Genomic DNA, 14,506 nt, shown 5'->3' with positions numbered 1-14,506 from the left:
TCTAAGTCATCTCTACTAGTCATATGGTCTATTTCCAATTCATCACTATCTGCCCCTTCCTCATCACTTAGTTGACTTGTCCCAACCCTTTTTCTCTTGGCAGCAGTAGCTATCTTTGGCACAGAATTAGTTTTTCCAAATCCACTGTCATATTCATACTCTTTCTCATTGTCAGTGAAGTGTATGTCATTTGCACTGTCTCTCTCCTCATTAGATGGCAAATATTCAGGATCATCACTGTTTTCATGTCGATCTCCTCCAATCTGTTCACCTCCTAACTCTCCTGAATTTCCCTGATTATGTGCTCCACTTTTCGCATTCTGAAAGTCTGTGTCGACCTCATGATCAACTGCTTCAGTGACAAGGTCATCAAATACCACTATATCAAGCTAAGACCATCACTATTACGTTCCTCACTTTCAACACCCCCCAGTTACTCCCCTTATGTCAATGTAACCAACTTTCAGAAACCCCGCCGCATCCCCAACATCATGGACCATAAACAACTCTACCAAGCTTCTCATCCCAGCTATTTTCCACATTTCAATTGCATCTGAGTCACCTTTCAACATCTTCAAGTTATTCTCTGAATCATCCGCAGTTGGATCCTTATACCATAATGATGCAATGTTGACTACAAGTATCCAAACTGTCTTAACTCTTTATAGGCCTCAAATACAGACCATCGATTGCTATCAATTTCTTCGATAACTGTAGTTGGCCTTCAAATACTTAAATACCCCGTTCTCATATCCGAATACACCCCCATGATGCATTCTCATGTTAAAGTACAGTATATTCTGCTCAAACAACCCTATTATTTAACACAATACATTATTAAAACAAACAAGAAAGAAAAGAAATAGATCATCACAAATGCTAGCTTTATCCACAGTCAGTGCAACCTACATTAAGCCATAAACAACTCAGATGCAACAACATTGTTGTCAAGCTCAAACCACCCAAATGCAATAAATAGTTGACGTGAAGCGAAAATGCATGGAAAGTAACCATACCTCAACAACCACTGTCTGCAGCGATGAAGATGAGTCACGGATGCCACACCGCACTCTCGGTGGAACTTCCAACAACAAAATGTCTTCAACCACTAGCATAGATTGTCTTCACAGGAACGTTTTCGAGGATTTCACACAAACGTTTCAGATACCAAGTGTGTTCAGAAACATTGTGAGTTATTTGAGAAAGAGAAAATGATTTCGTGGGAATGACATTAAGGAAAACAAACCACAAAGGGCAAAATTGTCTTTAAAATTTTTTTTGTCGAAAAGACCATTTTAAAAGCAACACGAACTTTAGAAACGATTTCATATGCGAAATAAGGTTGGGGACGAAAAAAATTTTCGGCCTCTACGTTAGGGACCAAAACCGTACTTAACCCTAAAAATAACTACCTTTTACATTGATCGCGTACATTGTCATCCAAAAAACATATGTAATTATATGGAAATGGATCCTTTCAATTTTTTTAACACTTGAGAGAATAAAGAGTGATCTCTCATCATTAATTTTATAAGTGAGACAAAAAATAAATATAAGAGAAAGAGCAGTAAAAGATGAAATTAAACAATTGACACCATCCAATTTTTTCTCCACTTGAGAGAATTCACTCCGTAATTATACATCTGTGTAAAACCCTTTACATTGTCAATATATTAAAATTAAACTCTAAAAATAATTAAAAATATTTTAACTTATATTTAATTGTACATATATCTATATGCGTCATATAACATAAGTTATACATAGCTTAAGTTATATTTTAGTATTGTTAATACTAATTTTTCAAATATTTTAAATCAAAATAAAAATTTTATAATGATCAATCAAATATGTTTTTTATATTTATCTAGATATCGAAAGAAAAATTGAAATATATAAGACTGGTAAAACAATTAATTCTTCTCTTAGTAATTTCGAAATTCTCAATTCTATAAAATATTAATTGAGTACACACCCAAAAGTGCGGAATACGATGTTTCTTGTACTACCAAGTCTCCTTTCAGTTTTGTCCTTTAGTAATGGAGTTATTGACTAATTTAACCATAAAAATCAATGTGAAGTGACCAAAAGCAATATTACGTGTATTAAAATAAATAAAAGATATACTAAATATAAAATGAAGATGTATAAATAGAATATTTTAGTATTAATATTTACTACAATATAATTATCTTACTATAATAATAGAAGTAATTTATATATTCACTACTATTATATATTAGCAACGTATGGAAAGAGAAGAAAACAATATAAAGAGAAGGGAGATTATTGTTATTGATGTATAGTGTGTCAAATGCATTTGACGATACTTGCTATTTATACATGTAAAGTGATTCCACTTTCAACCTTCATTTATTGCTTTTTTGCTTTGTAAAGAGATTCATTCAGTCTTGAGAATGAAATCCACCTAAGACATACGTGGTCATTCATCTTTATCACAACACTCCTCCTTGGATGACCATTTAGGATTATTACCTCGTTAAAACCTTACTAAAGAAAAATCCAGTGGGAAAAAAACCTTAGTGAAGGAAAAAGAGTACAATATCCTTTAGTGATAGGGACTGCCTCATTAAAAACCTTGTCAAGAAAAATCCAATGGGAAAAAAACCTTATCAAGGAAAAAAGAGTACAGTCTCCCCCTCTTGCCGACATTATTTTATATCTCGAAATTGGCGCATCCCAATCTGATGTACCAATCTTTCAAAAGAAGATTTTTGGGAGTGACTTTGTGAATAAATCTGCCAGATTATCACTTGAGCGGATCTGTTGGACATCAATTGTCCCTTGATTCTGAAGATCATGAGTGAAGAAGAATTTGGGAGAAATATGCTTTGTTCTATCACCTTTGATATATCCGCCTTTAAGTTGAGCACTACATGCTGTATTATCTTCAAACAGGATAGTTGGAGCTATCTTCTGATCAATCAGTCCACATGATGACAGAATATATTGGATCACACTCCTCAGCCAAAAACACTCGCGACTAGCTTCATGTATCGCTAGTATTTCAGCATGATTAGAGGATGTTGCTGCAATCGTCTGTTTCGTGGACCTCCATGATATAGCTATAACACCATATGTGAATAGGTATCCTGTTTGAGATTTCCCTTTATGTGGATCAGACAAATATCCAGCATCTGCATAGCCAACTAATTGTGACTTGGATCCATAGGGATAAAACAATCCCATATCAACCGTTCCATGAAGATATCGAAAGATTTGCTTGATTCCGCTCCAATGTCTTCTGGTTGGAGAGGAACTATACCTTGCTAGTAAGTTCACAGCAAATGATATATCGGGTTGTGTATTATTAGCAAGATACATTAGCGCTCTAATGGCACTAAGATATGGTACTTCTGGACCAAGGATATCTTCATTTTCTTCCTTAGGACAGAATTGATCATTTTCCACATCCAAAGATCTTACGATCATTGGGGTACTCAAGGGATGCAATTTATCCATATAAAATCTTCTCAAGATTTTTTTTCTGTGTATGTTGTTTGATGAATAAAGATCCCATTTTTTGTATGTTCGATCTGCAGGCCGAGATAAAATTTAGTCTTTCCTAGATCTTTCATCTCAAACTCTTCTTTTAGAGTTTTTATAATTGTTGGAATCTCTTCAGGAGTCCCAATGATATTTAAATCATCAACGTACACAGCAATTATAATGAATCTAGATGTAGATTTCTTTATGAAAATACATGGACAGATATCATCATTCTTGAATCCATTTTTGGCCAGATACTCAGTAAGACGATTATACCACATTCGTCCAGATTACTTTAGACCATATAAAGATCTTTGCAATTTGACTGAGTATAACCCCTGTGAATATTCATTGGATGGTTTAGATATCTTTAGCCCTTCAGGGACTTTCATATAGATATCCCGATCTAATGAGCCGTATAAATAGGCTGTTACCACATCCATTAAATGCATATGCAGTTTATGATATGCAGATAAACTGACCAAATAACGCAATGTTATCGCATCCACTACAAGGGAATACGTTTCTTCATAATCTATACCGGACCTTTGTAAAAAACCTTGTGCCACAAGTCGGGCTTTGTAGCGCACAACTTCATTTCTCTCATTTCGTTTTCTCACAAATACCCACCGGTATCCAATAGGTTTTACTTCTTCTGGTGTACGGACTACAGGTCCAAAGACTTCACATTTTGCAAGTGAGTCTAACTCAGCCTTCATGGCTTCTTTCCATTTTGGCCAATCATTCCTTTGTCGACATTCTTCGACTGATCTTGGCTCAAGATCCTTACATTCATGCATGATATTCAATGCCACATTATATGCAAATATTTCATTGACAATTGTCTTATTTCGGTCTCATTTCTCTCCTTAAAGACATAATTTATTGAGATCTCGTCATTTTTACAATTTTCAGGTACCTGAACGCTTCTGGCGTTAACATTATATCAGAATTTTGGACAACTGCAGGTGTCTCTACTATATCTTTTTCAACAGAAATCGTATTTACCTCTTTTCTTTTTCGAGAATTTTTGTCTTTGGAACCGACAGGCCTGCCACGCTTCTGGCGTGAATTTGCTTTAGTGGCTACTTGTCCTACTAGGACATCAATTCGAATTGGGGCATTTTTCACTGGTATATAAGATTTGGTTATCCTCTTTGTATCAGAAAATGCATCAGAAAATTCATTTGTTATTCTTTGCAAATGTATAATCTTTTGAACTTCTAGTTCACATTGCCCTGATCGAGGATCTAAATGCATCAACGATGATGCATTCCAATTAAGTTCCTTTTCAGGAAGCTTATTATCTCCCCCTAATGTTAAAAATTTTGATTCATCAAAATGACAATCCGCAAACCGAGCTTTAAATACATCTCCGGTTTGTATCTCAAGATACCTCACTATAGAGGGAGAATCATATCCAACATATATTCCCAATTTTCTTTGGGGTCCTATTTTGGTACGATTAGGTGGTGCAATGGGAACATATATCGCACACCCAAATATTCTTAAATAGGAAACATTTGGCTGCTGGCCAAAAGCTAATTGCATAGGAGAGAACTGATAGTAACTCGTTGGCCTCAAACGAATAAGTGCTGCGGCATGTAAAATAGCATGCCCCCAAACCGAGGTTGGGAGATTTGTTCTCATAAGTAAGAGTCTAGCAATTAATTGGAGGCGTTTAATAAGTGATTCTGCTAACCCATTTTGTGTGTGAACATAAGCTACTGGATGTTCAACACTTATTCCATTAGCCATACAATAAGCATCAAAAGCTTGGGAAGTAAATTCACCAGCATTATCAAGACGAATTGCTTTGATTGAATTTTCTGAAAATTGTGCTTTTAATCGAATAATTTGAGCCGGTAATCTCGCAAACGCCAGGTTGCGAGAAGATAATAAACACACATGTGACCATCTCGAAGATGCGTCTATCAGGACCATAAAATATCTAAAATATCCACATGGTAGATGAATGGGTCCACATATATCACCTTGAATCCTTTCTAGGAATTTAGGGGACTCAAATCTAATCTTTACTGGTGATGACCTTAAAATTAACTTCCCTTGAGAACATGCAACACAACAAAATTCACTATATTTAAGAATCTTCTGGTTCTTTAGTGAATGACCATGGGAGTTTTCAATAATTCTCCGCATCATGGTTGTTCTCGGATGACCCAATCGGTCGTGCCAAGTTATAAATTCATTTGGGCTAGTAAACTTCTGGTTTACAATGGCATGTGATTCAATTGCACTAATCTTGGTATAATACAATCCAAATGAAAGTGAGGGTAATTTTTCTAATATAACTTTCTTATTTGAATCATGAGTTGTGCTACATAAATACTCATGATTTCCCTCATTCATTGTCTCAACATGATATCCATTTCGGCGAATATCTTTGAAACTCAATAAGTTCTTCAGGGACTTGGTAGATAATAGTGCATTATTTATTATAAATTTTGTTCCTTCAGGAAACAAAATTATAGCTCTTTCGGAGCCTTCTATCACATTACCCGAGCCAATAATAGTATTAACATATTCCTCTTTTGACACAAGATGGGTAAAATATATAATACTTTTAAGAATAGTGTGCGAACTTGCATTATGCCCAAGGCAAATATCTTCAGAATATATCCTTGCCATTTTTCTTCAAAAATAAATAATAATAATAAAATGAGTAAAAGTACATGCACAGTAAAATTATTCACATGAATACTTAACAAACATATACATATATCAAACTATTCCATCATTGATCAAATAACCAATATTTCCTTCAGGATCCTCAAAGAAATTAGATACATCATAATGAATGGTGGAATTTTCATAATTTGAAACAAAATTTGTTTCCTTTCCTTTGTCATCCTTTTTCAAGGATACTTGATAAAGATCAACTAGGTGTCTTGGGGTACGACAGGTACGTGACCAATGACCCTTTCCACAACAACAGAAGCATTTATCCTCAATTGATTTACTTTGCCCATTGTTTCTTTCTTTATCCCACTTCTGGTGAGATCTTTTCTTGTGAATATAATTCCTTTTCCTTCCATAATTTTTTTTGTTATCAAAATCTTGCCATTTACCTCTTCTGAGGTAGTTTGCCGCATTTACTTCAGGAAATGGGGCGGCGCCAGCTGGGCGCGCTTCATGATTCTTTTAAGAGTAACTCATTGTTGCGTTCAGCAACAAGAAAGTAAGAAATTAGTTTAGAATATTTTTAAATCCTTTTTCTCGATTGCTACTGCAGGAGCACATTCGAGGCATGGAAGATTGAGAAAGTTTTCTCTAACATATCGGACTTGAGAAAGTATCACATGATTGTACCTTTTTTCAAGGTCTTTCCACAGATCTGCAAGATCTTTTAATGTGGGATATTCATTTGTCAAGATAACGATGAAGGAAAATCATGGCATTGGCTTTATCCTTCTGAGATGCATTATTTTTAGCCTTAATGGTATCTTCAAAATCCATTAAATCAAGATGGATTTTAACATCTAGTATCCATGATAAATAATTATTTTCAGATATATTAAGAGCATTAAATTCAAGATGAAAGAGTTTCAACATAATGAAAATTTGTTATCCGGAGTCTTCCTAAAATTTCGTTAGAGCTTCGTGCTGATAACGTGTTGTAAAATAAATAAAAGATATACTAAATATAAAATAAAGATGTATAAATAGAAGACTCTAGTATTAATATTTACTACAATATAATTATCTTACTATAATAATAGAAGTAATTTATATATTCACTACTATTATATAATAGCAACGTATGGAAAGAAAAGAAGACAATATAAAGAGAAAGGAGATTATTGTTATTGATATGTAATATGTCAAATGCATCTTACAATGCTTGCTATTTATACATGTAAAGTGATTCCACTTTCAACCTTCATTTATTGCTTTTTGCCTTGTAAAGAGATTCATTCAATCTTGAGAATGAAATCCACCTAAACCATACGTGGTCATCCATCTTTATCACAACACTATCTTAATTTTAACTATTTTTTAATTGTTGTCAAAATTATATAACCATCGTTTCCATAACCTTCACAACATGCACCATGTATGAACCATAAAACCACTCAGCAACGATGTTGGTTCTTTTGACGCCATAAATTTAAAAATGATTACTCGCACATGATCATAGAATTGCAGTATTACAAGGAAATTTAAGATTGCTCCAAATTAGATGCCTACAATCTAAATTACAATAATTAATCCATTTACATTCTTCCAACTGATATATTAAAGACAATAGCATGTAAATTTACATGACTCTCCCAGTTAGCAATGTCTAGCAAACATGGCTTTAAGCATATGGCTTCAATGAACCAATGATCCGAGATTTGATATCAGGCATCGAAATACTCTTCAGGGACAAAAAATTTTAAACCAATGGCCTAAAATCAATGAAGAAAAACAAATCAGACAATAAACATGTGAGGAACAAATAAAGCAATTTCTAATGTCAAACAACATAAAAACTAGTAAAGGCGATGATACTATTAACAATCTCAACAACCTATAACCTTCTCGAGAAGAATAACTGAGTCCCAGCCATCATCTTCATTCTTTTCAATAGGTTACTTAGATGTAATGATTAAAGTTCACATTATCTGGAAGACAAGTGCTAAATACTGGGCATAAAAATTATGAAGTAAATTCAGTATGGCTAAAATGGTTTAAATACCTCTGCAAATTTAATATCTGCATCACTGTGATCTGATTCTCTCCCAGCTGCATCACCAACATAAAATGATCTACATCATAGAAAAATGTGTGCTTTACATTCTCGAACCTTCATGGGTGTAAACAAAATTTATAATAATGAAAATGTAGCACCCAAAAGTGCTATCGCATGGAAGGGGGAAAAAAAATAACTGATCCATGTCAATGGCAATGCCGGAGTTTAAGTGCTGCTGCATCAGATGCCACATCCCTGATTTAGGTTTGCGAAAAGGATCGTCTTTTCCGTCTGCTTTACCTTTACCTACCCCACAAGCAATAAACACCTGCATACAGATGAAACATTGTTTCTCATGTCAGCTCCTCACCTATTTCCTAAAACTTTTTTGAAGAATGTACTGCAACTTTTTGTTTTCTTGTTAATATTTGTCACTTGCTGCATAAAGCATGTAACTGCCTGAGCAAGAAACCAGTATTCCAGTAACAACAACCACCAAGCCTTGAGTCCAGGGGAGATAGCCTATATAGATTGGATGATAAGATAGTGCCTTTGCATCAGCCATAAGGCCACAACTATAGATATACAATTAATTCCAAATAATTTTTCATGGTTTTTCAAATAGTTTCTTGGTCGCTATAGCCACTAATACAGGAGCAAGCTTAGTAAGAGTAAATACATTCTGCGTGTAAGGAAGAAAGTAATAGGACCCGAGATAGTTATAGCAGATAGAAATGTAACATAAGCATGTGGTTATATATGGTGTAGTGTTATTTGTTGACAAGGACAGAATATCATATTCTATAAGATTTGGTAGGGGGAGGGAGTGAGTCACATATATGGAGGTCGGCATTTTTCTATTGTTTATGGTGTATTATGTGAGACTAAGTCTATAATACACCACTCCAATCTGCTGGATATAACAGTTCTTCATGTGAAGATCCTTTTATACAACAAACACGATTCGAGAGATACAACAACGTTGATACATGAGCAATATCAATTCTAACCTCGTCTACTGTCAAGGCTTTTACATGTCTAACTGCTGAGTTGTCACAGGCTTAGGAGAGTGAGAACTAGTATAGTGCTCTAATTTAGGTTCTCTCATTGTCCGTTATTCCTTGTTATATTCTCTTGCGCTTTTCAGGTTAATATCTATGGGAGCCTGTCAGCCTTCTTCATACTGATCAAATGAGCTAATACAAGATAAAACCACCTCTATCATATGTAAATTGCTACCTTAATTTTCTTTGGAATGCATTCATTCCTAATCCTATATTACCTAGCATATCTTTTTCTTTAGGAAATGAAATTAAAAGAAAAGAAAGACAAAAACGAGGATGAGATTTCCTCACATATACAAAATAAAAGGGTTAACACCTAAAAGAAACTATCTATGTAAGCCAATCCCGTTGGATATATTGGTTAGAGAAGACCTTAAACAGACGATGTCGCATTGTATCTGCGTTAGGTGTCGTATACCCAATTACCCATGTTTCCTAATAACTATTACCAACAGATGAAAGATAGAACAGGAATATTTAACCTTGAGCATCACCAAAAGATATCATCAAATTTTAACATCACCCAATTTTGTTTAACTAATATGAACACTGTCAACAAAGCAATGTCCCAAACACAGAAAACAATTGAACCAGAAAACGATTGTTATAGCCAGTAAGAAAAGCAATATTTGCATTGCTAATAATAGTAGAAGACAGATGTGTGGAGTCTCAAAGAAGTCACCTGAATTGGAACCTTCACTTTCTCAATAAAATTATTGAGACGTCCAATTTTTGAGTCCACGGCTACTTGTCTCTTATTTTTCCAACGTTCAATATTGGATTCATTGGTGAAAATTACCTATAATAAACAATAGTGAGACAATAAACAGCATAGAGAACCAGAAATGCCATTATTATCTATTCATTTTAGTTAAATTGTGACCATCACAAGATACAAATAAAGGAGGATGAGCATAGAAGAGTTCTAAAAATCAAACAAAATTCTACAGCCATTTTTTTTAAAATAAAACAGACGCACCAGCTTGTACCCATCCTTGTATAAGCTTTGTAGTTTATCAGGAATTGAAGGATACATGAGGGACCAAGCGTCTGCACCCACTCTGCAAATAAATAAATAAATAGGCTTCTTAATACATCATATCAAAAGGTTGTAATTTATAAAAGATATTAAATCCAACAGCATCAATAAATATAATAGCAAATCTTAGACTTCAGATTCAAGCATACTTATTCACAGCAGTTTTTGCAAGACACCCATCAAAATCAAATGCAGCAATTTTACTTGAGTCATTCAGGCCATCATCCTGCAGATATAAGAATCCATAACATAGAATAAAGTGAAATGGGTGAAAATATACAGGCTGCGTGAATTCTGGATGATTGAGTGCCTCATTTTTTTCAATTGGCTATCTGCAAATCTATATCAACCAGAATATGTAATGCTGCAAATTCTGACCTATATCTATCTGATAAAAAAAAAGGTAACCAGTAATCTCACCCGTTCAAGATATATGACTGTCTGAAATGCTTTCCATTTTGGTAAGAGGGTAGCATCCTGTATCAGGTAATCATTCATTGAATATAGGAAGAGCCAAAAAAAAAAAGAGAAATATAGAAATAGTTAGGAGGATAAGAATTAAGACCATAACAATATAAACATGATAGACTTTCAGTTTTTCACCATTAGACACTAAAGCCATTACTAGGTCCTCAAATAAACAAGAGAAAGAGAAAATCTTACCTTGTAGTTGTTCTTCACTTCAGAAACTGAAAAGTTAATTTCCTCTACTGCTTCAATGTCTGATTCACACAGCTGCATGCAATAAACATGAAGAACAAAGGGAGTTGACAGTAAATCCAATTTAAGCTGACGTATAGCATTTGATGGAGAAAACAAGCATCGGCAAACAACCTAAACCAACAATTTGTGGCTTCTGGTTGAACTGTTCAAAGTTGTTTACAAATTATTAAATAATACAATATCATTTTCTCAAATGTTGTTGCTTAATCAAATCCACAATTCTGACATGTGTGGAAACAAAAATAACGAATGAGTACACATGCTTGCCTTCCTTCGCTTTGTATCCCTGCCTTCATCTTTTTGTATGTCCTCTATAGCTTTATCAACCTATCAAAGAGACACACAGTCAGTAAAATTTGAAAAGAGACAGGTTTGATTAAGTTCAATAACACAGAAAATTGGAAAAGAAAGAATAACTAATTATACTGGCATCACAAGTTAACTTTGATCTCCGACGTAATCTCTCTCAACATTTATATTTGATTTGTTTTTTAAAGAAATAATGAAAATCTCACCTTCTTTTGAGACTTGTCATGTGCAGCTACCAATATCTTCTTCAAAGCTTCCTGGTCAGTACTCTGAAGAAACAAAAAACGTGCCAAACTTCACCTCAATAAAGTTGATACAAAATTCTCATCATAAGCTTCAAAATTCAAATTGCAATATAACAAACTTGACTCATTTTTCACTGGTTGCATCATACAACAATATAAACAAAAATGTATATTTATATCTTTCTTGAAATTGTGGGAAAGGGGGGGGGGGGGGGTTATGTTCTTAAATTGAAATGATAACATTAAAAACTTGTTTCACTGATTAGAAAACTAAAAGAATAAACTATTGCATTGTCAACTATAGGGGTTTAATGAAGTGTATGATTGGAAAATTTAGATTCGAATTTAACCTAAAATGTGAAAACCTAGACCTCTAACTCTAAGAAGTCTTACAAGTGAAAGGCAAATAAGTGACCATTATTCGAGGGAACACTAAGTCCCAAATCAAACTTAATCCTGAACACTGAATACGGAAGACACAATTCTTTCCGTTGGGAACTATTCGAGTCTCAATGGTTAAGGACTGATAATATACCCGCAATGAAATGGTTAAACCCTAAATTCTAAACTCACAGAAAAAAGAAAGCAAAAACCTAACAAATTCACCAGGACTTAAAGGAGAGAAGAAAATGCGAAACCTTCAATGAGGAGAAGCCTTTGATAGCGTCCTCAGGGGAAGCAAGGAGGGATTCAGAGTCAGAGGGGAAAGGGAAGCAATCGAGGTGGTGCCATTTGGTAATGTCGAACCCTCCTTTGCCCTTTGCGACAGCGCCCAATCTCAGCGCCTTCGACTCGATCGCCTTCGAGCACACCTTGCACGTTGACCGGTTCGACTTCGCGTACTCCGCCAACATAGACGAACCAGGCATTGTCGACTGAAATGGTTTTGGGTTTCGCTTTCTGGTCCACCAGAAGAGACGTTTCGAAACGGGGGAGGATGCGCGGAGTGCGAACCGCGGGAGAAACGGAGAGTGTGGGAGGAAGAGGGAAGTGATAGGGTTGGGGAGATTATTAGGGTGATTGGCGGTGACGATTACGAGGGATTTGGGAATGGTTAGCATTGAAATTGAAATATTTTCAGCGCTCTCTACTGTGACTGCGCTAGAAGTTTCGCGCCAATCATGTCAATCGTGTTCGTATAGTGGCGGGAGGCCGTAGTAGTTTCGGCCCGGGCACTGCACAAAAGGATTTTTTTTTTGGTGACTTAAAAGAAAAATAAACAAAAACTAAGAAAGAAAAAAAAAATAAGAAACTGCTTAAGAAAGGCAGTCTCGCTGAATACTACTCTCAAATTCCTTCCAAGGCAATGGAAGCTCCACTTGGGGAGAAATAGTCCTCATTGCAGTCTTTGCCATGATGTTTGCTACTGTATTTGCATCTCTCAAGATCAACCGAAGATCAGCACGTCATTTCCAAGACATGATATCTCGGATTTTTAACACCAAAGGATCAGTAAACCCAGAGCAATTTTGTAAATTATTGACAATAGTAAAAGCCTCCACACAGTCTGTCTCACATATAATGTCTCTTTGTCCCGAGTCCCATGCTAAAAGAAAGCCTCTCCAAATAGCAAACAACTCTCCTTGCAAAATGCTACGACTCTCAATTGTTCCCAGACAGCCTCGTTGCCACCTTCCCTTCCAATCTCTGCTAACACAAGCAAAACCAACTCGAGCACCACTGCCAGGATAGCTAGCATCACAATTAATCTTAAAGGTACCCACTGAGGGGGGAATCCAAGAGCCACTAATGGTTGAGGGGATAGATAGTCGTTGCAACTCAAAAATATTTCGGAGCTCCTTTTCTAAGGACAAAGCCATACCAATCACCTTGTCTGTGGTCCAATGCTCGTGAGGATGAAAGATCTCGTTGTTTCTTGAACACCAAATCCACCAGAGACCAGAAAAGAATCTAAAGGGGCGCTGTTTGCTATTATGTAAGAACCAACTCATCAAATCCACTGGTTGATCGGAGATCCCTAAAGCTTGCCAAACAAGTTGGGCTTTTGGACAATCCCGAATACAATGTAAAACCGACTCCTGACTTGAGAAACATCGTGGACAGCTATCCGTGTGCGAAATGCCCCTTCTAAAACGAAATGCAGCAGTAGGAAGAGCCTCCCGAAGACATAGCCAGGCCAAAATTTTGTGCTTTTCCGGAACATGTTGACGCCAAAGCCAAAGCCAATTACCCCTATCCTCCCAACTAAACATCTTCTTACTGAGCCATAAATAACCACTATGAGCATCATAAACCTTTGAGGCCGCACCAATCCAACACCAACCGACCTCTGAACCAGCTTGAACATCTGGGTTGTAAGAATTAATGTTGCTCTGCAGAGACTGATTCAGAGGAGAATAGATATTCTCAAGGTTCCACTGTCCAGATGACCAAAGGTCCAAGATCCTGAGATCCGAATCAGAAATGTGAACATAATCCATCTCCTGACACAGTCGCCCCTCTCTTCTCCATTTAGAAAACCAAAAGTTCTGTTCCAAATCCCCAATGCACCAACTAAAACCTTCCTTTAGGATATCCCAAGCTCGACATATACTCTTCCAAACATAAGATCCACTTCCTCGAGACCGACTAAAACAATCATCCTTAGAAGAATGGTATTTCTCCGTCAACAGTTGAACCCATAGCTTGTTGGGATGGTGAAAAAGTTGCCAAACTAGTTTTCCAAGAAGAGCAATATTGGCACAAAAGGGATCTCTAATTCCCAGACCTCTAAACTTCTTAGGAGTGACCAACACTTTCCAGTTAACTAGATTCAGGCCTCTACCATCAGCTTGACCCTTCCATAGAAAGTTTCGCATCATGGATTCTATCTTATTAGTTACCCGTTTAGGGAAGAGAGATACTTGCATGCGATAAGTAGGAATCGCAGTCACTACCGAGTTGAGCAAACAGAGTCTGT

At 35.9% G+C, this 14,506-nt stretch overlaps 1 protein-coding gene across 1 annotated transcript; it reads right to left on the bottom strand.

Annotated features, from left to right (window-relative positions):
- Window positions 1-7,638: 7,638 nt before the first annotated feature.
- LOC112737926 (polynucleotide 3'-phosphatase ZDP) lies at window positions 7,639-12,828 on the bottom strand. The gene is made up of 11 exons (XM_025788082.3): window positions 12,225-12,828; window positions 11,548-11,610; window positions 11,300-11,359; window positions 10,973-11,044; window positions 10,730-10,786; window positions 10,459-10,535; window positions 10,250-10,331; window positions 9,953-10,069; window positions 8,404-8,534; window positions 8,213-8,282; window positions 7,639-7,922 (listed from the first exon to the last, which is right to left on the bottom strand). The coding sequence occupies exons 1-11, from the start codon at window positions 12,645-12,647 to the stop codon at window positions 7,875-7,877; spliced, it is 1,200 nt and encodes a 399-aa protein (XP_025643867.1). The 5' UTR covers window positions 12,648-12,828; the 3' UTR covers window positions 7,639-7,874.
- Between the last annotated feature and the right edge of the window lie 1,678 nt (window positions 12,829-14,506).

The sequence above is a fragment of the Arachis hypogaea genome, chromosome 13 (assembly GCF_003086295.3).
Source record: "Arachis hypogaea cultivar Tifrunner chromosome 13, arahy.Tifrunner.gnm2.J5K5, whole genome shotgun sequence".
Classification (NCBI taxonomy): domain Eukaryota; kingdom Viridiplantae; phylum Streptophyta; class Magnoliopsida; order Fabales; family Fabaceae; genus Arachis; species Arachis hypogaea.
Note: the sequence above shows the minus strand (reverse complement) of the source record. Positions and strands in the feature narration are given on the sequence as shown.